The sequence below is a fragment of the Macrotis lagotis genome, chromosome 2, assembly GCF_037893015.1.
Source record: "Macrotis lagotis isolate mMagLag1 chromosome 2, bilby.v1.9.chrom.fasta, whole genome shotgun sequence".
Taxonomy (NCBI): Eukaryota; Metazoa; Chordata; class Mammalia; order Peramelemorphia; family Peramelidae; genus Macrotis; species Macrotis lagotis.
In genome coordinates, this window is record NC_133659.1 from 114929268 (window position 1) to 114954770 (window position 25503).

Sequence of the window (25503 nt, forward strand, 5' to 3'; positions counted from 1 at the left end):
GGGTCTGAACATAGACAAAACTCCAGAGTCCTGTCCCAGGGACAGAGGAGAGACCTCGGCAGTCTCTCACCATTTCCTTATTTTCCATGGGCTGAGTGCTCTGGAAGCACCCTGTTGGGTGGCTTCACAAGCATGCTTCCATTTCCTGGGATCTGGACTGCGTTGAGGGCTGTGACTGCACTGAGGAGGGCCTTGCTGGCCTGGTCTTTGCTGTTGCTCTGGCAGATGTCTCCCTGTTGATCTTCCAAGTTTGTAGTTTGTACTCCTTGAGTTGGCAGGTCAGGAAACTGCTTCTTAAATCTCCCCTCAGGGTTGTTCCCGGAAGGCTAGAGCTCCTTTGCTGCCCTTTCCAACCACATGGAACAATCTTCCCACAATTTTCCATGTTACCTTGGGTTGGAGAATTGCCTCACTGTATTTTTGTATGAATTTCTGTGAATTCTTGAAAATTTAGTTATATTCATAATTTCAAGGTTTTTGAAATATTTTGGAGAGAGCTCTTAGGAAAGGCTGTTCTCCTGCCACCATCTTGCCTCTGCCATGCCGCTGCCCCCCCCCCCCCCCCATTCTCATTCAGTCTTCATGATTGCCTTTTTGGGTATTTCCTATCTAATAATCAATGAACATCTAATAAATATACAAAACAGGTAAAGAAAAATATGGTGTCCTAATTACCTCCAAAACTTGAAAGTATAAGTTTTCTGGAAGTATACCTATCCGTCTATCTATCAGTCATCTATCTATCTAATTATCTGTTTGTTTGTCTTTCTATTTTTCTATCTACAACAAGGTACTCAATATCTCTATATAATATTAAGGTTGATTCTCAACATGAGTCATTCTTTTCAGCCATGTGTACTCATTTGGATATAGCATTGCCAATAGCATCATCCTAAAATATGAAGATCATATCTTAGGATATATTTTCTTCTCACCATGAACCAGCAAAAACTTGATACTTGGTTTTCAAATTTGAAATATAAGTAAGTATTAAAGAATAATTTGAATGACCTGTAGAATGTAAAATCAAATAATGGTCTAGGCTTTGTTTTTTGTAGAGTACATAATTTAAACCAAATCATACCTGCTTCTTATAGATTTATTATTTGAAAGTGACTTCTGTTGGCTCAAATATCAGAAAGTGGTATTAAGCAAGAGCCTAAAAATTATTATGCTGATAAGTTTAAAGGAACCATGGTTCTATCAGTTATTAACTATAAATATATCACTGAAAAGCATTTTAGTGAACTTAAATCATTTTACGGTTAAGGTAGTCATAAGAAGTCTAGAGGCATAAATCAAGCCTGAAGGAAAAAAGTGTTAATTTTCCTGCTTGCTGTGAATTTGCACTTGCTATGGTGCTCATTTCTGAGAGGTTATACAGGCAGGTAAAATATATCATTTGTAATTTTAGAGCAGGAATGGACCTTCAACATGATATGTATAATTGAGGTTTCTTATGAATTAACTAGTCTTTAAATTTAATATTTATTCTCATTTTGTACAAATAATGTTTTTTGTACATTAATAAAATATTCTTGTTTAAGATTAAACAAAATACCCCTCCCCCCAAAAATTATAGACTTGCTTGAGCAATAAAGTAAAGGGGAGAGAAAAAAAATTAAAATTAAAATTAAAAAAATAATAGTAATAATTGTAGGTATGGCCAGGTGGTGCAGTGGATAGAGCACCAGCCCTGGAGCCAGGAACACCCAAGCCTAAATCCGACCCTGTACACCCAACAGTCACCCAGCTGTGTGACTTGCAAGCCACCCCAACCCCACTGCCCTGCAAAAACCAAAAAAAAGAAAAAAAAATACCCAAGATAAAATAAAATAGTAATAATAGTAGGGGTGGCTGGGTGGTGGACAGGACACTGGTCCTTAAGCCAGGAGCACCTGGGTCCAAATTCAGCCTCAGACACCCAACGATCACCCTGCTATGTGGCCCCAGGCAGGCCACCCAGCCCCATTTGCCCTGCACCCTTCCCTCAAAATAATAATAATAAAAAATGTGCTTCAGTCTGTGTTCCAACACCACCAGCTCTGTCGCAGGTGGATCACATTGTTTATGATAAGTGCATCACAAAAGTTACTTCCATATTTTTCCACCATTGCCATTGCTGATCGCAACTCTCTCCTTTTGTATTTATCCACTACTATGTATTATATTTTCTTTCTCCTTTCACTCTGTCTCTGCTGTAGGGTAGCTGTGTGGCGCAGCAGACACATCCCTGGCCCTGGGGCCAAGAGGTCCTGAGCCCCCATACCATCCCTTAGGCCCAGCATCCACCTGGCCCTATAGTCCCAGACAGGCCATCCAATCCCAGCCCCTTGCAAGAAGTAAAAAAGAAAATGTGTTATATCTGACCACTCTACCCCCATGGTCTATCCTCTCCTCCTTCATTCACATTCCCCCCCCTTCCTCCTGTCCCCCCCTTCTTACTCCAGATGTCTATACCCCATTGAGTATATATGCTGTTTCCTCTCCTAGCCACCTCTGATGAGAGCAAAGATTCCCTCATTCCCCCTTGCCTTCCCCCCTTCAATATAATTGCAATAGCTCATTGTAATAAAGAAAAATCTTATTATATGACATATCTTAGTGTATTCCTTCTCTCCTTTTTCTTTCTCCCATTACATTTCCCTTTTTTTCTGTTGACTCCATTTTTACACCATATTTTATCTTCAAATTCAGCTTTCTCCTGTGCTTCAACTATAAAAGCTCCCTCTACCTGCTCTATTAACTGAGAAGGTTCATATGAGTATTATCAGTGTCATTTTTCTATACAGGAATACATGCAGTTCATCATCATTAAGTCCCTCATATTTTCTCTTCTCCACTCTATGCTTCACCTGAGTCCTGTATCTGAAGATCAAACCTTCTGTTCAGCTCTGGCCATTCCAACAGGAACATTTGAAATTCCCCTGGTTCATTGAAAGTCCATCTTTTTCCCTGTAAGAGGACGTTCACTTTTGCTGGGTAGTTGATTCTCAGTTGCATTCTAAGCTCTTTTGCCTTCTGGTATATTATATTTCAAGCCCTACAAGCTTTTAATGTAGTTGCTGCTAAGTCCTGTGAGATCCTGATTGCAACTCCATGGTATCTGAATTGTGTCCTTCTGGCTGCTTATAATATATTCTCTTTGACTTGGGAGTTCTGGAACTTGGTTATAATATTCCTGGGGGTTGTTTTTTTTTTTTTTTTTTTTGGATCTCTTTCCAGGGGAGATCGGTGGATTCTCTCAGTTTCTATTTTAGGATATTTGGGCAATTTTCCTGTAGTAATTCTTTGAAAATGATGTCAAGGCTCTTTTCCTGATCATGACTTTCAGGTATTCCAATAATTTTAAATTATCTTTCCTAAATCTGTTTTCCGTATCAGTTGTTTTTTTCAATGAGATGTTTCACATTTTCTTCTAATTTTTCATTCTTTTGGTTTTGAATTATTGTGTCCTGATTTCTCATAAATTCAGCAATCTTCCTGAGTTCTGTTCTTTTTCTGAATGATTGTTTTCCTCTGAGAGCTTTCTTATTTCTTTTTCCATCTGGCCATTTCTGCTTTAAAGCATTCCTTCTCCTCAATAAATTTTTGAACTGTTTTATCCATTTGACCTATGCTGGTTTTTAACATGCTATTTTCTTCAGCATTTTTTTGGATCTCCTTGACTAAGCTGCTGACTTTCCTGCATCTCTCTCATTTCGTTTTCCCAGTTTTTCTTCTAACTCCCTCATTTGATTTTCGAAGTCTTTTTTCTTGTAACAACTTTTTTAAAATTCTTTTTATTCTCATTTTGTACAAATGTTTTTCTTTACATTAATAAAATATACTTGTTTACAAGTAAACAAAATACCCCTCCCCCCATGAATATAGATAGACTTGCTTGGGCAAAAAAGTAAAGGGGGGAGGAAAAAAATTAAAATTAAAAAAAATAATAGTAATAATTGTAGGTATGGCCAGGTGGTGCAATGGATGAGGCACCAGCCCTGGAGCCACGAGCTCCTGAGTCCACATCCAGCCTCGTAAACTCAATAATCACCCAGCCATGTGACATGCAAGCCACCCGATCCCCACTGCCCTGCAAAAACCAAAAAGAAGAAAAAAAAAGACCCAAAATAAAATAAAATAGTAATAATTGTAGGGGTGGCTGGGTGGCAGACAGAGCATTGGCCCTTGACCCAGGAGCACCTGGGTCTGAATCCGGCCCCAGATACCCAACGATCACCCTGCTATGTGGCCCCAGGCAGGCCACCCAGCCCCGCTTGCCCTGCACCCTCCCCCCAAATAATAACAAAATATGCGTTTCAGTCTTTGTTCCAACACCATCAACTTTGTCGTGAGTGGATCACATTCTTTATGATAAGTCCATCACAAAAGTTACTTTCATATTTTTCCCACGTTGCCATTGCTGATCGCAACTCCCTCCTTTCTTATTTCTCCACTACCATGTACTATATTTTCTCTCTCCTTTCACTCTGACTCTGCTGTAGGATTGCTGAGTGGCGCAGCAGACAGATCCCTGGTCCTGGGGACAAGAAGCCCTGAGCCCCCATACCACCATAGGGTCAGGCCCTGAATCCACCTGGCCCTATGGTCCTGGGTAGGCCATCCAATCCCAGCCCCTTGCAAGAAGTAAAAAAAAAGAAAATGTGTTATATCTGACCACTGCCATGGTCCATCCTCTCCTCCTTTATTCACATCCCCACCCCTTCCCCCTGCTCCCCCCCTCCTTCTTACTCCAGTTGTCTAAACCCCATTGAGTATATTTGCTGTTTCCTCTCCTAGCCATCTCTGATGAGAGCAAAGGTTCCCTCATTCCCCCTTGCCTCCCCCCCTTCCATATCATTGCAATAGCTCATTGTAATAAAAAAAATCTTATTATGTGAAATAGCTTGGACTATTCCCCCCTCTCCTTTTTCTTTCTCCCATTCCATTTCCCTTTTTTTCTTATTGACTCCATTTTTACACCATATTTTATCTTCGAATTCAGCTTTCTCTTGTGCTTCACCTATAAAAGCTCCCTCTACCTGCTCTATTAACTGAGATGGTTCATATGAATATTATCAGTATCATTTTTCTATACATGCAGTTTATCCTCATTAAGTCCCTCATATTTCCCCCCTCTCCTCCAATCTCCATGCTTCACCTGAGTCCTGTATCTGAAGATCAAACCTTCTGTTCAGCTCTGGCCATTCCAAAAGGAACCTTTGAAATTCCCCTGGTTCATTGAAAGTCCATCTTTTTTCCCTGGAAGAGGACATTCAGCCTTGCTGGGTAGTTCATTCTTGGCTGCATTCTAAGCTCTTTTGGCTTCCGGTATATTGTATTCCAAACCCTGTGAGCTTCCAATGTAGCTGCTGCTAAGTCCTGTGTGATCATGACTACAGCTCCACGATATTTGAACTGTGTCCTTCTGGCTGCTTGTAATATTTTCTCTTTGACTTGGGAGTTCTGGAACTTGGCTATAATATTCCTGGGGGTTGGTTTTTTTGGGATCTCTTTCTTGGGGGGATCGGTGGATTCTCTCCATTTCTATTTTGCCCTCTGCTTCTCGAATATCAGGGCAATTTTCCTGTAGTAATTCTTTGAAAATGATGTCAAGGCTCTTTTCCTGATCGTGACTTTCAGGTATTCCAATAATTTTTAAATTATCTTTCCTAAGTCTGTTTTCCATATCAGTTGTTTTTTCAATGAGATATTTCACATTTTCTTCTAATTTTTAATTTTTTTGGTTTTGAAGTATTGATTCCTAATTTCTGGTAAATTCATCAATCTCCCTGAATTCTATTCTTTGTCTGAAGGATTTATTCTCCTCAGAGAGTTTTCTTATCTCTTATTTCTTATCTCTTATTTTCCATCTGGCCAATTTTGCTTTTTAAATCATTCTTCTCCTCAATAACTTTTTGAACTGTTTTATCCATTTGACCTAAGCTGTTTTTTAGCATGCTGTTTTCTTCAGCATTTTTTTGGATTTCCTTGACTAAGCTGCTGACTTCATTTTCATGTTTTTCCTGCATCTCTCTCCTTTCTTTTCCCAGTTTTTCTTCTAACTCCCTCATTTGATTTTCAAAGTCTTTTTTGAGCTCTATCATAGCCTGAGCCCAATTTCTGTTTTTCTTGGAGTCTTTAGATGCAGGAGCTTGTGCTTCCTCATCTTCAGACTGATTATTTTGATCCTTCTTGGGCTCATTTGCAAAATATTTCTCAATGGTCTTCCTCTTGTTTCTTTGTTCATTTTCCCAGCCTAAGCCTGTTTTTTGAGGTTGCTTCCTGAGCTTTTGGGACACTCCCACAAGGGTCTCAGTGTGTGAGGCTCTGTCTCCATCTTGGCTCCGCCCCCCTTGAAGTCTTTTTTGAGCTCTGTTGTAGCCTGAGCCCAATTTCTGTTTTTCTTGGAGTCTTTTGATGCAGGAACTTGTGCTTCCTCATCTTCAGACTGGGTGTTTTGATCTTTCTTGGGCTCACAGGCAAAGTATTTTTTAATGGTGTTCTGCTTTTTTTTCTGCTTATTCATTTTCCCAGCCTGGGCCTGGTTTTGGGGTGTTTCCTGAGCTTTTGCGACACTCCCACAAGGATCTCAGTGTGTGAGGCTCTGTCCTCCCTCCTGGTCTGTGAATGACCATAAGCGCCCCCCACTGCCACGGGGCTGAGGTGGGGGGGCCCTGCTGTTCTGTGGGGGGGCCTATACTGCAATCAGGATCTGAATGTGGTCAGAGCCCCAGAGTCCTGTTCCAGGGGCAGAGGACAGAGCTTGGCAGCTCCCCTTCACTCCCCTCCCTTGGCTCTGCACTCATGCCCTGTGGGCTCCTGCTTACTAGCTTCTGCTTCCTGTTCCTGGATCTGGGTTGCTGTGGCCACACTGCTAGCTGTGTGCCCTGAGTGCTGGGCTCCACGTGCTTGCTCTGGCAGAGGTTCCCCGCTGTTCCCCCAAGTTGTGCCAGGTGCTCCCCGGGGCATAAGTCAGGAAACTCCCCCACTGCTGTGAGCTGCGGCTCCCAGCGCCCTGTGGCTGCCTCCGGGAAGCTGAAGTTCTTTGGCTCTGGTGGGCCGCCCCTCCAACCCCAGGGAGCAGAGCCTTTCTGCTCTTTTCCAGGTTGCCTTGTGTAGGAAAAACTGCCTCACTGGGTCCCTCTGTGTGTTCTGTCTCTCAAAAATTTAGTTAGAGTCCTTAGTTTGTAAGTTTTATGGGAGAGCACCTAAGACAGGATCCTCTCTTGTCGATATCTTGGCTCTGTCCCTTAACTAGTCTTTACAGAGAAAGATGCTATTGGAATGTAATAGAAAAAGATGTATTTATATATTCAGAATAGATATGGAATGCTCATTTGTGATTTGGCTAAGTTCACAACCTAGTTAATGATTGAAGCTCTATTAAATACAAGATCTTCTAATGCCTGTGTGATTTCCTATTATTCGCTATTACTACGGGTGAGGAAGACCACTGAAAACAGGGAAAAGCAATATTTTTTGATGTAAAAATATTTTTTACCCTTGAACCTTATAAGGCAGTTATTTTTCAATTTAAATATTTTAGTGAATATAAAATGCCTTCTAATTTATGTGTCTTGCCATTAAGTATCACTGTTTTCCTTCTCTTTACCAGCCTTATGTGATTGTTGGAATTCCAGGCAGAATTAATTCTGATGCATCTAATATGCTTTTATTAGGAAGGAAAAGAATTTATTTTCGAAAAACTAAATATAATGATCTCTCTAAGGTTATCAGGATTGTTATGTAATATGTTAAATTTTTTATATATTTTTATATGTTATATATGTTTTATATGTTATATAATATGTTAAACATGTTGAATATTGACTTGTTAATACCTCAAGCCAAAAAAACAGGTCTTGAGTATTAAAGGCACTATCATAGATAACTAGGTTTTTAAAAAAAATGAATTATTCTACCAATTATTATTTTCTGTGTAAGCATTTACTTTTTATTTGGGAGATTTTGCGTGTAATATCTAGATATTCCTTCTATAATGTAGACTTAGGGAACTACAGATTGCATGTATTTTTCAGGGTATAAATAAATATAAATAAATAAACTGCCATTATTCTACATCGAGCAAAATCCTAAATGTATCAGCAAAAGATAGAAGAGCTATGGTTACATAGTAATTTAAAAAAGATCTGGGAATTTTGGTAGATTGAAAGCTGAATATGAGTCAGGATTAGGATGTGGCAGTCAAAAAAGCTGTGATCATCTGGGACTGAGTTAATACAGACTAATACAGTCCTTATTCCAGGAATGAGGAATGATCATTTTTGTGTACTCCTAGTTAGACTTGTGTGGAATATTATTATGTTCTGGTCTGGACACAATTTAAGAAGGGCTTTGACAAACTGGCCAGCATCTAGGGGAGAACTGCTAGGATGAGAATAGTCTTAAGTCTGTGTATTCTGATTATTAGTGATGTTTAACCTTGAAAACTGGATAAAAATTAGAGGTATTATCAAGACTTGCTTTGTGTAACCCCCGAGGACAGAACCAGGAAAAAAAGAGTGGAAATTGCAAAATTAAGCTCCCTATGGAGTAAACTTTCCCTGACTAGGAGAACTCTGCACAAGTGAGGCCCTAACTTGAAAAGTGGTTGATTTCCTTTATGGAGATCTTCAAACAGAAGTCAAATGATGTGGTAAGAGAGTTTTTCTTTGTGGGGTTTCACTACACTGCCAAAGTGATCTGCGATGCAAAAAAAGTTAAGAAAAAGAAGAGTGTCCTAATAATCTAGATCATCAAAACCATGAAAAGAATGTGAGCTCCTTGAGAGCTGAGACAGTCTTTTCTATTTGCATACCTAGTGATTAGCCCAGTGGTTTGTACATATTAAATGCTTCATTTAGTAATAATATCTTAAAAAAATAAAATTAAGGTATGAGAAGAGAGGATTGTACTGGGAGAAAGGGAAAGGGGGGTAAAATGGGTAAATTATTTTACATAAAAGAGGCTAGAAAAAGCTTTTACAATGGAATGGAAGGGGTGGGGGATGTGAGGAAGAGAACAGAATAAGTGGGGTTGGGGGGTGAGGAGAATAGAATGGGGGAAATATAGTTAGCAATAGTGGGAAAAATATTGTAATAAGTTTCTCTAATAAAGGCTTCATTTCTCAAACATAGAGAACTAAATCAAATTTGTAAAAAACAGGAATCATTCCCTACTTAATAAATGGTTAAATGATATGAACACTTTTCAGATGAAGTCATCAATATTATCTATAGCCATATTTTTTGTTTTTATTTTTTATTTTTGTTTTTGCAAGTCTAATGGGGTTAAGTGACTTGCCCAAGGCCATATAACTAGGTAATTATTAAGTGTCTGAGGCTAGATTTGAACTCAGGTACTCCTGACTCCAGGGCCAGTGCTCTATCCACTGCGCCACTTAGGTGCCCCTATAGCCATATTTTTAAAAAAAGTTCTAATTTGCTATAGATTGGAAAAATGCAAATCAAAACAATTCTTAAGTTCTACTTTATATCTATTAGATTAGCTAATAAGACAGAAAAGGAAAATGACAACTGTTAGAGGGGTTTTAGGGAAAAATGAGACATTAAAGCATTTTGGGAAATGATTCAACCATTCTGTAGAGCGATTTGGAACCATACTCAAAGGGCTTTAAAACCATGCATACCAAAAAAAAAAAAAAAAAAAAAAAACCTTAAAAAAATCCCCATGCATACCCTTTGACCTAGCAATGCCACTTCTAAGCCTATATTCCAAGAAATGAAAAACAAAAAGGGAAAGAATCTATGTGTATAAGGATGTTTATTGCAGTCTCTTCTGGTAGCAAAGAATTGAAAATTGAGGGATGCCCATCAGTTGGGGAATGACTGAACAAATTGTGGGCTCTGATTATGATGGGATGTTCTGCTATATGAAATGATGAGCAGGTTGCTTTCAATAAAACTTGAAAAGACTTAAATGAGAAGATGCCATATGAAATGTACTATATACAAAGTAACAGCAATAATGTAGTAAAATTACAGTGAATGACTTAATTTTTCTTAGTAGTGCTGTGACCTGAGACAAATTTGAAGGACTTATGGCAAATAATGCTATCTATCCCCAGAGAAAGATCTGATGATATCTGGTGTCTGTATAAGGATTGAAGTATATATTATTTTTTTTTTTTTACTTTATCTTTTTTAAGCTTTCTTTTTTTTGGAGGGGTTTATGTTTTCTTTACTACATAATTATTATTGAAATGCTTTGCATGACTTCACATATTTTACCTATAGCAAATTGTTTGCTTTCTCAAAGGGGGGGGGTGGGAAGAAGGGGGAATAATTTGAAATTCAAAAGTTTTAAAAAATGAATGTTAAATTTTTTTTACATGTAATCAGGGAAAAATAATAATACTAAATAAATTTTAAAAAAGAAAAATGAAAAGAAAACAAAGAAATGTTTCATCCTTTCTTTCCTTCATAATAAACTGGTCAGGCTTTTTGTCTCCCCTTTGATATGAATATGTCAGCATCATTTATTATCTACAACCTATTGTCAACCTTTCTATCCTCCCCTGACCTCCAGGCCTGACTGTCTCTGTTGGCTAAAGCCTGCTTTATGGAATTTGAGCTTTACCTCACCCTCCTTCCACATTCTTCTGACCAAAAAATTATACATATATGACTAGGAAGGACTCTTAGTGTTCAGTGGTATGAATTTCAATTAGAAATGGATCTATGTAGGCCATATTGATGTAGAAAATTATAAATTAGCATTATCAATGTTGTATTACATTTTCATCTGGTTGTGGCTGGAACTCTCCAGTTTTACAGTCACTTGTGGGGAGGAGCTGCGATCCTTTAGTCTGACCAAACCTCTGATCACGTGCACTCCCTTTATTTTACAAATGAGGATACCCAAGTTTTGAGAGGTCATTCAGGGTCGAAAGGTTCATACAGGGTTATACAGATTGAAAGGAACAGATTGGGATTTGAACCCAGGTTCTCTGACTCTACATCCAGTTTTCTTTACATAGCATTGTATCACCTCTCAGTCAGAATTTCTGTTTAAGTGAGGTAGGGCAGAGGAGAGTGGGTGATATGTTGAGGTGAAAGGAGGAAGGAAATCCAAATAAGTAATTTGTGAGAAACCCTTTTTAAAATATCCTGGATTATGACTGTTTATATTTTTATATAGGAAGCTTACAATCTAAGCAGATAGATACTTGAAAATTGAGGGATGCCCATCAGTTGGGGAATGACTAAACAAATTGTGGGGTCTGATTACGATACTTGAAATTTCAGATTGGAAATTCAGAAAGTCCTTCCTTTATCAGAGAAACTTATTACAATATTTTTCCCACTATGGCTAACTATATTTCCCCCATCCTCACCCCCCCAACCCCATTTATTCTATTCTCTTCCTCACATTGCCCCACCCCTTCCATTCCATTGTAAGATTGGAAAATAAATATGATATTTGAAATTTCAGTTAATATGACTAAGTGAAGAATTTCAGGAATTGTGGAAAAATGTTTTTGGCAAGAGGTCTCTTAAGTTATTCTTGGTTCCTTGATGGTCCTGTATTGACTCAGTATTAAAGTGCAGTTGTACATAGAAAATTTTGAATTTGTTAGAAAAATACTGATGAAGTAAATTTTTATTTAGGAACAGAAGATATTTCAATAAGCCAATTAGTCAGTTTACAAGTGCCAGGAACAGTACTAAGTATTAGGGATAGAAAAATAAAAAAGAAAAAAGACTATCTGCTTCCAGGGAGTTTATAATCCAATGGGGAAGATGACACACAAAAGGAAACTTTTCAGTTTCTTTTTTTCCATGGGCCCAGGAAGGTACTGATATAAAGGCTGGGGGTGGGGGGTGGGGAGAAGTCAGAGATGGCCCAGAGTCCTGCAGTTCAGAATAATGAGAATAACTTACTTAGCCTCCCTGATCTGGGAGGTTGTTCACTTTCTGATTCCCTTCTTGAAGTATTCCATATTTGAAGTTTCCTTGCCTGGAATTCATATTGACCTAAGCATTATACAATCATTGACTTTGAGTCAGAAGGCATCTCAGGAGACATAGAATCTGATCCTTTCATACAGATCAAGGACACTGAGAATGGGGAAGGTTAGGTGACTTGCTCAAGGTCACATAAGTAGTAAAGATTAGAGGTGGGATTTGAATCCAGGTATTATGACTCCAGAGGCAGCATTCTTTCCATTGAATAAGGCCTTATCTTAGCGATATTATGAATTAGATTTAGGAAATGAAGTAGACAAGTTTAATCCTCATTCTGATTTCTCTTTTTGTCTTATGTGGGTAAAATTATCAAATGCTCATATGTTCTGGATATTTAAAAATTATTAATTTTTCTATAAATAAGCATTCATGTTTTAGGTACTCTTTTGGATGGGTGTTAGAGATACAAAGAAAGATAAAACTCTGCTTCCAATGAGCTTACATTCTAATTGAAGAAATGATATGTACAAAAGAACTACAATAAGTGTATGAAATAAACACAAGATAATTTTTTTTGGGGGGAGTTTGGTAGCATTTGGTAGCAGTCTTGGGAGAGTTGACTTTATGGCTAACCTTTGAGGGAAACCAAGGATTCTAAGAGGAGGAGTCAAAGATGTTAAGGGAAGCAATGTGGACTAATGTGGACTGGAAAGGCAGGCCAGAACTATATTGTGAAGTCCTTTAAATGATAGTAATCATGATGATGATGATGATGATGATGATGATGATGATAGCAAACATTTATATAACACTTTAAGGTTTGTAAAATTCCTTACATATATTATCTCATTTGATCCTTACATAGTCTTGTGAGTAGGGAACTTGGGAGGCATGTGCTGTTATTGTCTCCACTTTACGGATGAGGAAACCAATACAAATAGAGGTTAAATTTTTTTTGCCCAAGGTCATAAAACTAGTAACTGTTCAAGATAGGATTCAAAGCTGCCTGACTGACTCCAAGTCTCTTCTGGAGAAGAAGAAATAATATAGTCATATCTTTGCCTTAGAAATATCACTTAAGCAGTTGTGGAGAGGATGAATGGGAGAAGAGTGAGAAATGAGATTAGTTCAGGCAAGTGATGATTAATGATTGAACTAGGATGGTATTTTGTGAGTAGAGACAAGATAGGTATAAGAGATTGTGGAGATAGAATCAACAAGACCTAGCAACTGTAATTAGATGTTAGATGATTTGAGATGTTAAAAAGACATTTGATAATGAGGGATCCAAACTTGGGAGAGAGTCTAAGGTTATGTAGATCTGGGAGTCTTCTGCAAAGAGATGATAACTGAATTTGTGATGGTTGATGAGATTAATGGAGAGAAGGGGAAAGAGTCTAGGATCAAGTCTTGAGTAATGTTCATGGTGAGGGGGTGATACAGCAGAGCATACTGAGAAGGAGCAGTCAGAGACATAGGAGGGGAACCAGGAAAGAGTAGTATCACAAAAAGAAGTGTCCAGGGGGAGGTCATCAATACCGATTACATAAATAGGTAATTTTCTCTTCAGAATCTTAAGGAGCTGGTGTGAGAGAATATATTTTTGATTGTCTAGTCTATCCACATGAAAATAGGAATTGGCTTTTAAAGAAATCAAAAGAGTATGTAATAGCATTGATTATATTTATTTTAATTTATTGTATGGAATATATCTGTGTAAAAAGTTTTCAAAATTCTACATGAAACAATGTATGAGCCAGAAATGGACATTTTATTTGTATTTATATTTTAAATGCCAATATTGATTAACAAAAAACAGTTAACTATACTGGTTAGGACTTCTATTGCTATGGTTTCCTTTGCATGAAAACAACTTTTGGAAATTTATTTTACAAAAGGGTTAGTTTATAATTCAAGCATGTCTTGGCTTTTGATATTTATTATATGTAGCCGAAATTGCATAACTATGAGTGGTTCCATTAATTTGCAACTTTTTCTCTCTCTCTGTTTCAGATAGTTGTTTGGAAGAGATACAGTGATTTTAAGAAACTGCACAAAGACCTCTGGCAAATTCATAAAAACTTGTTCAGACATACAGAATTATTTCCACCTTTTGCTAAAGCAATAGTTTTTGGTAAGCATACTTTTGAAAATTTATATACTATTCTAGTTCAATCATTAATCATCACTTGCCTGAACTAATCTCACTTCTCACTCTTCTCCCATTCATCCTTTCCACAATTGCTTAAGTGACATTTCTAAGGCAAAGATATGACTATATTATTTCTTCTTCTCCAGAAGAGATTTGGAGTCAGTCAGACAAGTTTGAATCCTGTCTTGAACAGTTACTAGCTTTATGACCTTGGGCAAAAAATTTAACCTCTATTTGTATCAGTTTCCTCATCTGTAGAGACAATAACAGCACATACCTTCCAAGGCCCCTAAACAACATAACTGTTTATATAACTGGGCTATTCACTATATTTATCATTATCTCTTTGTCTTTATCTTTTTCTCTTTCTTATCCCTTTGGAGAAAAACTTGCATTGAATAGCAGAGGATTGAGAATCTGAAGTTCTTGGTTGGAATCCTGGCTCTGATACTTGCTCCTATATCTCTGGCCTTTGCTTTTCTCCCCTGTAAAAAACTGAGGGGATTGCCCTTGATCACCTCTGAAATTGCTGAAAATGTTTAGTTGGTAGACTCTGAAATTACTGATGTGTTGAAAATAAAAGTCATGCCTTTTTGTTATATATGTTATATTAAGACTATTTATTGTAATTTGGTGTCCTAAATTTTATTTTATGTGACTAAGGCAATATTTTCTCAACTCAAAATGTATGCACTCTCAGAATTATATTTATATTTAGAAAACACTATAAGATTATTTGTAATGGGTTTTTTTGGTCAGCTTCTGACTTTATGAATAGTTAATTGTAGTCACATAACCCAGAAAAAGGCATGTTGCGATAGTCTTAATGTGTTACTAGATATGTTCCTATTCTTTAACCTCATGGAAATTCTCAAGTTAGTTAGTTATTCAAGAAATTTCTCTGTTTGGTGGGTACCAAAGTGGCCCAGGTAGTTGACCCTAACTCTACATATTAGTTTACTTTCTAGGGAGTCTAGACCTGCCAGAAAATATTCAGTTTTGAGAACATTAAGTTGCTGTTCATTATGTTGTTTAATTGAGTTCACTAGGGTCTTGCCAACCCCATTGAGTAGGAACTCTCAAATCCCTTAGCTACATGCAATATTGACCTGATATTTCTGTGTGACTTTTGTATATGGGAAAAAAGAGCCACTCTCCCCAGATAGGATGGACAAAAGGAAATTCCCAGTAGATATTTCTTATACTGAGGATACTATGGTATTGAGAGGTCTTAACCTAGCAAGGTTAGTGTGTTTATGAATTGTGTATGACTGACATGCATACATAACTGTTGTTTATGTAACTGGACCATTCACTATATCATTATCTCTTTGTCTTTGTTTTTTTCCTCTCTCTCTCTCATCCCTGTGGAGAAAAACTTTCATTAAATAGCAGAGGATTGAGAATCTAAGGATCTTGGTTGGAATCTTGACTCTGATACTTGCTCCTATGCCTCTGGACTTTGCTTTTCTCCCCTGTAACCTGAGGGGATTGCCCTTGACGGCCTCTGAGGTCCCTTCTGGCTCAAAATAGGCGGTATTCTTGTATTCTTCTATATCTCCCTCTCACTTCTCCTTCCCTGATCTTAGCAAACCTTTTTATTTTCCTTTGCAGTTTTGACTTTTCTCCTTCCTCTCTGTTAACACTGTACTTGGAGGGGTGGCTAGGTGGCGCAGTGGATAGAGCCCGGTCCTGGAGTCAGGAGTACCTGGGTTCAAATCCGGCACTACTTAGCTGTGTGACCTTGGGCAAGCCACTTAACCCCGTTTACCTTGTCCTCCCCCCCAAAAAAACCCCTAAAAAAACCCTGTACTTAGCACTCATGGCATTTCTTAGGCCTTTTAGGATGCTTGGAATAAAGAACCTAACTTTAGTTTCATAAAGGAAATGTTTCCTGTAGTTTTTTTTTTTTTTTTTAGGTTTTTGCAAGGCAAATGGGGTTAAGTGGCTTGCCCAAGGCCACACAGCTAGGTAATTATTAAATGTCTGAGGCCGGATTTGTACCCAGGTACTCCTGACTCCAGGGCTGGTGCTTTATCCACTACGCCACCTAGCCACCCCTTCCTGTAGCTTATTAATTATAAAAGATCATAGATTTAGACCTAGAAGGACCTCTCCATTTTACAGATGGGGAAACTGAGACACTGGAAGGTTAGTTGATTTGTCTAAGTTCACACAGATAGTAAACATATTTAGTGGCATTTGAATTCAAGTCCTATGACTTCAGAATCAGTTTTCTTTCCAAAATAGAACATCGCATCTTTCATTCTAAGGTTGCCTTTCTATATATAAAGCATAATATATCATATCATATACACATCTATGTAGTTATATATATATATATATATATATATATATGTATTTCATTTCTCTCTAGGCCTCAGTTTCCATGATGATAATAATCCTTTAATGTTCAAAAATCAATGGTGAATTAAACTGTAGAGAAATGATAATAGGTTCTTCCATCTAGATCCCCATAGCTATCAGGAACCTACAGAGGGCAGAGTGGGGACAAGCTGGGGGAGGTGGAAAGATCCTGCCTCAACCAAGACTGACCAGATTTGTTTGCCGCGGCCCCCCCCCCCCCCCCCCCCCCCCCCCCCCCCCCCGGGAGGTAGGCCTGGATTAAGGTGCTAGGCAGCATGCCAGAGCTGCAACAGAGGAGAGGAATAGACCAGGACCTGGCAGCCTATCCTTGGACCATAGCAGAAGACCCATAGCTTAGCTCCCAGATAGGAGTTTAGGTACAGCTTAGGTAGTTTTGCTACAGCCACAGAAAGATAAAGGGCCAGACCAGTCATTAGTTAATCCAGACACTATGTAAGCCTTAGCTAACAGGCCCAAATGCTGCACTGCTCAGCATGAGATAGGTAGCTTCAGATCAGGGGCCAGGCACTCGACATTTGAGTCATATATTATAGGGTCAGATCAACATTGAAGCACTGTTGCATTTGGGCCACCCATCATTCCTGATCCTTAGGAGACAGGGCCAGCCCAACACTTAGGCATCTGTTGCTGAAACCACAGCAGGAGTAGAACCAAATATATGATCAAACTTTCTCCTCAAAGTGAGTCTTAATTCTCTTTCTACTTTTTATCTGAGAGGGGAAGGATATTAGATCTGAACGACATTTTAATTTATCCCTCTCACTTCACAGGAAGGGAAACAGACTTAAAAAGGTTCAGTGTCACACAGCTAAACATGACATGGGGTATAATTAGAACCCATGTCTCCTGGGTCCAGATTAGTCAAATACTGTTTTTTTTCCCCTAAATCTTAATGATTTCATATTTAATATAGATGACCAACTTTCAGGAGAAATTTAAAAAGTTACCTGTTGTCAATGGGAACATTTTTCTAAAATTAATACACATTTCTCTTATTTTAGGACTTTTGTAAATCATAAAAATTTCATCTAATAGTTGAAGGTATTTACATCATCTAAATACTTTATGAATAGTTCATTACACAACAGTCTTGAGATGATTTCTACCCATATAGTGTAAAGAGTTAAAGAAAGCAGAAAAAACTCTATTATGTTTTCCATTGCATTTGTTTCATGTAAATGGGTAGATTTTATAAATATTTAAAGTATTTTAACTGTCTTTTTACAAATTTAAAGTGGAATGAAATTTTGATACCATGGTAGTAACATAGTAGGATGAAGGCTTTGTCTTGCAATTGTGCTTATATAAATATCTCCCACTTTAAAAAATGTTTATATTTCACACACAAAATAGAAAACAAATCTAGTCTTTTAATATATATTTCAAATACACTAGCCACTTTAAACCATGCCAACAGATTTATCTTAATAAAATATGGATGATTTCCACATTCTTTTTTGGGATGCCATAGAAGATGATTAATTCATTCAGATCTGTTATCTTGTCATCCTGGAAATAATACTATCATTTCTGAAATTCATGTTCCACAGGCTGTAGGGGATGATCACAACTAAAGCTATGCCTACTCTCTCTTTAACTCATACTCAAGATAGTATAGGTTTCCAGGATTATGCCTTGAATAGATCATGTCTTTCTCACAATGAGTAAAATATCTTTCCTATTGCTACTTCTTTTAATTGTATTCCTATCATAAAGATTTTGCATCTCATCTACAGACTTTTGTAGAAAGTAAACAAGGATCTGTGAAACATTTCTTAATTGCTTAGCATTTTTCAGTTTTATCCAAACTTGTCAACTCCAGAGAATACAGGTCAAGAAACTAAACTTTGGTTAGATTTGTGTTGATTCAACAAAATTGCATTATTATGTAGTTCTTGTAGTTCAGAAAGAAATAACAAATCAACTTACTTATTTTTGCTTTGGGAGTCGAGGGTCAGTACTAGGAATATGCAGGCAGTTGTGCAGCTGCAGTAGTTTGTTCTTCCCACCATATAACATTCTTTTCTCACTAGGAGCCAACTGTGTACCTACAGGTGTTTCCTTAGAAAAAAATTGTGTTGATAGAATTTGCAACATTGTCAAGATTGAAAGGAACTCCATTCTGGGGGTGGGGTATGAAACAACACCATTCTTGAATAAAGCCAAGTTATCCCCTCACTTCACTAGCCCCAAAACAAGAGCTTGAGCTTTATAGAATAAGTTACCCACAACAAGTCCTGGCCATGAAAAATCTTCCACAGAAAAGCCCATGAATAATGCAGCCACATCTGGAATTCAGTCTCTGAGTCTTGGCCACTTTCCATCTTGGAAACAACAGATTGTGGTGATTTTAACACACTGAACTGAACTCATTTCCTAATATACTCGAAAGAAGCAAAGCTAAAGGGGCGAGTGTATCCAAAGCTTGAGCAATTACTTTAGCTCATTTGACAGGTTTTATTTGGTGGTCTTGATTCTCCTGAATGTTTGGAAACTTGGTATTGAACTATGTTTCAATCATATTTGCTGAAAAGCTAATAATAACCACTATTCTAACATCACTGGAGTTGCCTCAGTCTTAAGGGTATTGTGACTGCAATCTTGGGGAAAGTGTTTTAGCTTGGAAGTTCCATTGGTACCTTGCCAAATCTGGAGTCACAAATACTCTTCTTTCTGAGTTCAAACAAATTATCTCAGACAATTATTATCTGTGTGACCCTGGGCAAGTCACTTAACCCTGTTTATCTTAATTTCTTTCTCTGTAAAAATGAGCTGGAAAAGAAAAGGCCAAACTACTTTAGAATCTTTGCTAAGCAAAGGTCATTATAATAGAGCATAATTCCTATTTCATTTGTGTAGAAATAACATATGACTACCCTTAAAGGACATGGCATGGATACATATGATTATTGCCATTCATCTTTGTAAATATGAAATTTTCACTTGCCTGATAATTAGTAATTTGAATAAAAATATTTTTTTATATAGGATTATTTTTTTGGGCATGTTTTGTACAAGTTAACCATTTAGAAACAACTAGGTGGTAACATTAGATAAAACACTAAACCTAGAGTCTGGAAGACCTGAGCTCAAATTTGACCTTTGTCAAATTTGTGGCTTTTTGAGTCAGGGCAAGTCCTTGATTAGGGGGACAATAGTACCTAGCTCACAGGGCTATTAAGAAGATCTAACAGAGATGATCTTTGTAAAGCTCTCAGCACAAGGCCTGACCCTTGTAGTGCCTTGGAGGCACTTACTAAAATCTTCTTTCTTTCCATTTCCTTCCTTAAGGATGTTTTGATGCCTTTAAAACTGCTATTTCTTGTAATTAATTCCCCACATCAATCATCTGCAAGATTGTTTTATTTCATTTTTCTTTCTTACATTTGTATCTGAGAGACCAAAATTGCTCGTCTCTTATGGCCAGGTAGTATAATGAGCTTATGGAAACAAATGTTTTGCTTCTAATAGGACAAAATGGAACCATTCTTCCTCCTAAGGGTTATTATGTGAATGGTAGGTAGAATTGACTTCCCTAGCTTTGTTAATGTATTTTAGGTATTAAGTGATTTACTTATTTTCAAAGGTTTTTGCATGGCAGTGGGGTTAAGTGGTTTGCCCAAGGCCACACAGGTAATTATTAAGTTTCTGAGGCCAGATTTGAACTTAGGTACTCCTAACTTCAGGGCTGATGCTCTATCCACTGCACCACCTAGCCACCTCTATTAAGTGATTTATAAAAACTTTTATAAAGTATTTTTTATGTAGATAGTTTTCTTTTTGGTTTAAAGAATTTACACTTGTTTCTTAGAAGGATATTGTATATAGTATTAATTTTTCTTTTAGGTTTTTTTTGTTTTTGCAAGGCAAATGGGCTTAAGTGGCTTGCCCAAGGCCACACAGCTAGGTCATTATTAAGCGTCTGAGACCGGATTTGAACCCAGGTACTCCTGACTCCAGGGCTGGTGCTTTATCCACTGCGCCACCTAGCCGCCCCCTATAGTATTAATTTTAAGCCTTGAAATTTTTGACCATTATTATTTTTCTTCAAAAGGTTACTGGACTACTCATCACTCTTTGCTCTCTCTTGTATAATTTTTACTTTTGAAGTTTCCCCGCATATGGATTCAGATCAAGAATTGCAATTGACTAACCCATTCCAGTTGTCATGAATACCTTGTTTCCCTGGCAAGATTATAATCTTCTAGACAGTAGAAACTATGTCTTAACAATGCCAAATATAGTGCTGGGTGCTTGGTATATACTTTCTTAATGTCTGCTTAGCAAAATTATGAGTTTTATAGGCAATATTTCTTATTTTCAGAATAATTCTTTTCTAAGGGACTAAGATTTTAATATATTTTTATATTTCTAAGGGAGTAAATGATTTTTATTTTTGTCCAGGACTTATGCTTTTGGGCAGAACTTTTGAAATTTGAAGTTATATTTGTCATATTTATTCCTGTACCATGTTTAACATAAGTATGATTGGTAACTATTTGAATAGCATCTAATAAATTATTTATATTTTTTTGCTTTTAATTTTATTAAATATATTATTTCTAAATTTATTAGACCATATTATAATTTATTTTTATTTTTTAATCATTCATTTTATAAAATTTTAAATTTCAAAATCTCTCCCTCTATCCAGTTTATCCCCTACCCATTGAGAAGGCAAGCAATATAATGCCCATTATACATGTTGTCATATAAAACATTTCTCTACTAGCTATATTCCAAAGAAAAGCAAAAAAAAGTGAAAACTATTATGCTTCATCAATAGTTTTTTCCCTTGAGGTAGATAATATTTTTCATTATGTGACTTTTAGAATTGTCTTGAATCATTGTATTTATCAGAGTAGTAGCTAAGTCTTTTACAATTGATCATCATTACATTATTGCTGTTACTGTGTGCATTGTTCACCTGGCTTTGCTTACTTCACTTTGCATGAATTCATAATGCTTCCCCAGGTTTTCTGAAACCATCCTTCTTGCTATTTCTTTTAGCACAATAGTATTCTATCACAGGGGCAGCTAATTGGTCCGTTTGATACCATACCAAATCTGAAGTCAGGAAGATTCATCTTCCTGAATTCAAATATGGTCTCAAGACATTTACTAGCTGTGTGAACCTGTTTACCTTAGTTCCTCATTTGTAAAATTACCTGGAGAAAGGAATGGCAAGCCACTCTAGCATTTTTGCCAAGAAATTCCCAAATGGTGTCACAAAGAATTGGACACAAATTGAAATGATGCAACATCTTGTTGCATTTACATTCTATAACTTGTTCAGCCATTCCCCAGTTGATGGACATCTTCTAAATTTCCAATACTTTGTCACCACAAAAAGAGCTGTTAGAAATGTGTTTGAATATATATATATATATATATATATATATATATATATATATATATATATATACATACATCTTTTTACTTTTTTTTTTTTATCTCTTTGGGATGGGGACCTAGTAGTAGTATTGCTGGGTCAAAGGATATGCACAGTTATTTAACTCTTTGAATATAGTTTGATTGGTTAGACCAGTTCACAGCTCCACCATTGATGCATTAGTGTAAATAGTTTTCACATTCCTTCCAGCATCTATCATTTCCCTTTTCTGTCATGTTACCCAATCTAATAGTTGTGAGGTAGTTGTACCTCAGAATTATTTTAATTTTCATTTTTCTAAGTGATTTGGAGCATTTTTTTCAGGTGACTATTTAAAGCTTTGATTTCTTCTGAAAACTGCCTATTCATGTTCTTTGACTAACAGTTGGGGAATTGCTTTATTTTTATTAATTTGACTCAATTCTCTACACATCTGCGAAATGAGACCTTTATCAGAGAAAATTCTTATAAATTTTTTCCAGTTTCCTGTTTTCCTTCTAATTTTGGCAACATTAGTTTTGTTTGTGTAAAACCTTTTTAATTCAATGGAATCAAAATTATTTCTTTTACCTCCCATGATCCTCTCTCTTATTTGGTCATAGCCTTCCCTTATGCATAGATTTGATAGGTGTATTTTTACATGCTCGTCTGATTTGCTTTTGATATCAACCTTTATGTCTAATTCATGTACCTATTAGACTTCATTTTGAATGGTGTGTTATGTTGGCCTATGCCTAGTTTCTGCCAAACTACTTCCTAGTTTTCCCAATAGTTTTTGTGAAATCAAAAATTCTTGCCCCAAAAGCTTATCAAAAACTTCTTTGATTGCTATAGCCCTTTACTACTGTATATTGTATACTTAATCTATTCCATTGATCCACCACTGTTTCTTAAGTAGTACCCGATTGTTTTGATGATTATTACTTTGCAATATACTTTGAAATCTAGTATTGCTAAGTCACCTTCCTTCACATTTTTTTCTTCATTTGCCTTGATACTTTTTTTAAAATTATTTTTGCATGACAGTGGAGTTAAGTGACTTGCTGAAGGTCACACAGCTAGATAATTATTAAGTTTCTAAGCCCAGATTTGAACTCAGTTCCTCCTGACTCCAGGTGCTCTATCCACTGTGCTGCTTAGTTGTCCCTGCCTTGATATTCTTGACCTTTTGCTCTTTCAGATGAATTTTATTTTTTTCTAGCTTTATAATATAATTCTTTGTTAGTTTGATTGGTTTGACACTGAATAGTAAATTAATTTAGGTAGAATTGTCATTTTTATATTAAGTTCAGCCTACCCGTAAGCAATTAATATTTTTCTAATTACTTAAAGATTTATCTTTATCTTATTTTCTTCCTTTGAGATTTTTTTTTTCTTTTTAGTTTACTTTCAGGATTATATCATACTTCAGCATGACTCAGATATAGTGTGACAAATTGTTGTGACATGCCATGGTCAAAAACCTTCTAACAAAAATAGGCACATGAAAATAAGGAATGTATACTAAAGTCGGAAAGGTAGGACTTAAATGCTCTTCAGATTGTAAAGAACTTTGAGTGCTAGAGAGAAGGGATAGGAAGCCACTGAAATTCATTAAGGGGGTGGGGATAGACTCAGGCCAGTGCTTTAGGAAAGTCTATTTGACAGCTGTCTGAAAGATGAACTGGGGAAACAGGGAGACTGATTAGGAGTCAAGTAAATAAATACAGGAGAGTTGATAAGTACCTTAAGAAGGTTAAAAAAGGTAGCCTTTAGTAGAGGGAAGTGAAAAACATCAGATATGTTGCAGAAGTATAATTGGTAGGATTTGGCAGCTTATCGGATATGTTCAGGTCATTTATATGAGTTAATGGAAAGGTATTCTTATTGGACACAAGGATGGATTTGAAGGAAATGATCATGAAGTCTGTTTTGGATCTTTTGAGGTTAAATGCTCATGGGATATCCAATTGGAAATGCAGGAGGTGGTATGATAGTGGAACTCAGAAGGACATTGCTATATAGTACTGGGTTTTCTCTGCATAGAGATGATAACTAAATCCTAGAAGCTAATGAAGTCACTAAGAGATTTTAGAGAGGAGAAAGAGAAGAGGAATCAGCAGAGAACCTTGTCAGGGGTGAGGTATTTTAATTTAGGGGACATGATATTCAAAATCCAATAAAGTATATTGAGAAGAGGGGGAGGAGGAAGAAAAAAACAATTCATAAAAGCCCAGAGAAGAGGACTGTCAAAAAGGCAGTACCAGTAGATAGGGAGAGATTGAAGAGTAGAAAGAGAGGGGATGCAGTCTACCAGAAAGGGAAGAGTGGATTGAGAATACATGTAGAGAGGACTTGGTGTTAATGTAGAGTAACCTTTTCATTGGAGATGAATACAGAAGGTGAATAGATTTAAAGTTGTAGAGAAGGGGAGAAAAGGAATCTCATGGGGCAGTTGGCTTCTTTTTTTCAGTAAAATATGAGGTGAAGTCCCCAGTCTAAAGGATAGGGTGATAAATAGTTGATATGGAAGGCTTGAAGAGAGTTGAAAAGGTTTGAAACAACTTGTGTGGAGTGTGTTAGGGAATTAGGGAGTAAAAATGTGTCCTTGCTGCAATGAGGGCCCAGTTGAGATAAGATATACTTTAGTAGAGCAGTTAGCATGGTGTATGACTTCATTTAGTTCAGTTTTACAGCCTGTGAGTAGAAACAGAGTACGTATATGGTGTGGTTTTGGGTTTTTGTAATGCATGAGAATCAATAGAACAAAGATTAAGAGATTCAAGAACAGAGGACCATGTAATATTGAACTGATGAATAAGATCAAAATGATGGATAAAGGAGGAAAGTGAACCCAGAATAAGCCTGGAAGAATGCTTAGGTGAGTAGTTGGTTTTAGAATCCCTGCTTATATTTCCATTTACTAAATAATCTTTACTCAGAATGTGTCTTTTTTTTTAAATGGTGGTTCCTAGACCATGTGGGAAAGGATTTGCACTCAGTCACTTGTAGGTTTTCCAGAACTTATTTGGATCCAAACCTTACTATTTCAGGTGACTTTGGATTCTCTGGAAATTGAGGTCTAGAGAGAAAAGTCAAGATCTATTCTAATGTATTATGTTCCTTAATGGAAAGCATTCATTCTAGACTATAAGGGACACATGCTTATTGATTGCTAAGCACTGCCACACATATAATAACCTGGTACTATGCTTCATATTCATTTTGTTTTTGCTTCTCATTTTTTAAGATAACAATTTTTTTGAACTTAATTTCTTGCTAACTGGGATAAGTCTTATGTTTATAATTTAAAAGGAAAACCTTTAGATTTCTTTAACTATATTTTTTTATTTGTAATATTCAGAATTTTAAAGATGATACCTTGTCACCCATTTTTCTTTTTTTCTAAAAGAAAGTATTAATACAAATTATTAATGTGAAATATCATCAGTGTGATGGGATATAGGAAAGTCTTTTTGACAGCTGTGTGAAGGATGGACTGGGGAGACAGGGAGACTGATTAAGAGAGAGACTATTAAATAAATACAGGAGAGTTGAAGGGTAGTAGGGTAGGGTAGCTTTGATTAGAGGGGGAAGTTAAGGTTCCAGCTTGCTATAAAAAGAATGCCATTATCTACTTCCTCACCTTTAAAACAATTATAAAGATTCTGATAATT

General features: G+C 36.7%; 1 protein-coding gene and 1 pseudogene across 6 annotated transcripts in view; one reads left to right on the plus strand and one right to left on the minus strand.

Moving 5' to 3' along the window:
* The window catches only part of RPS6KC1 (ribosomal protein S6 kinase C1), a 247207-nt gene that overhangs the window by 42549 nt on the left and 179155 nt on the right, over positions 1-25503 (plus strand). For all 6 annotated transcript variants that reach the window (XM_074222641.1, XM_074222639.1, XM_074222646.1 and 3 more), the window contains one exon: positions 13929-14049. In XM_074222641.1, coding sequence (XP_074078742.1) covers positions 13929-14049 — 121 coding nt within the window. The remainder of the gene's footprint in view (positions 1-13928; positions 14050-25503) is intronic.
* Positions 18239-21755, minus strand: LOC141510844 (renin receptor pseudogene; annotated as a pseudogene).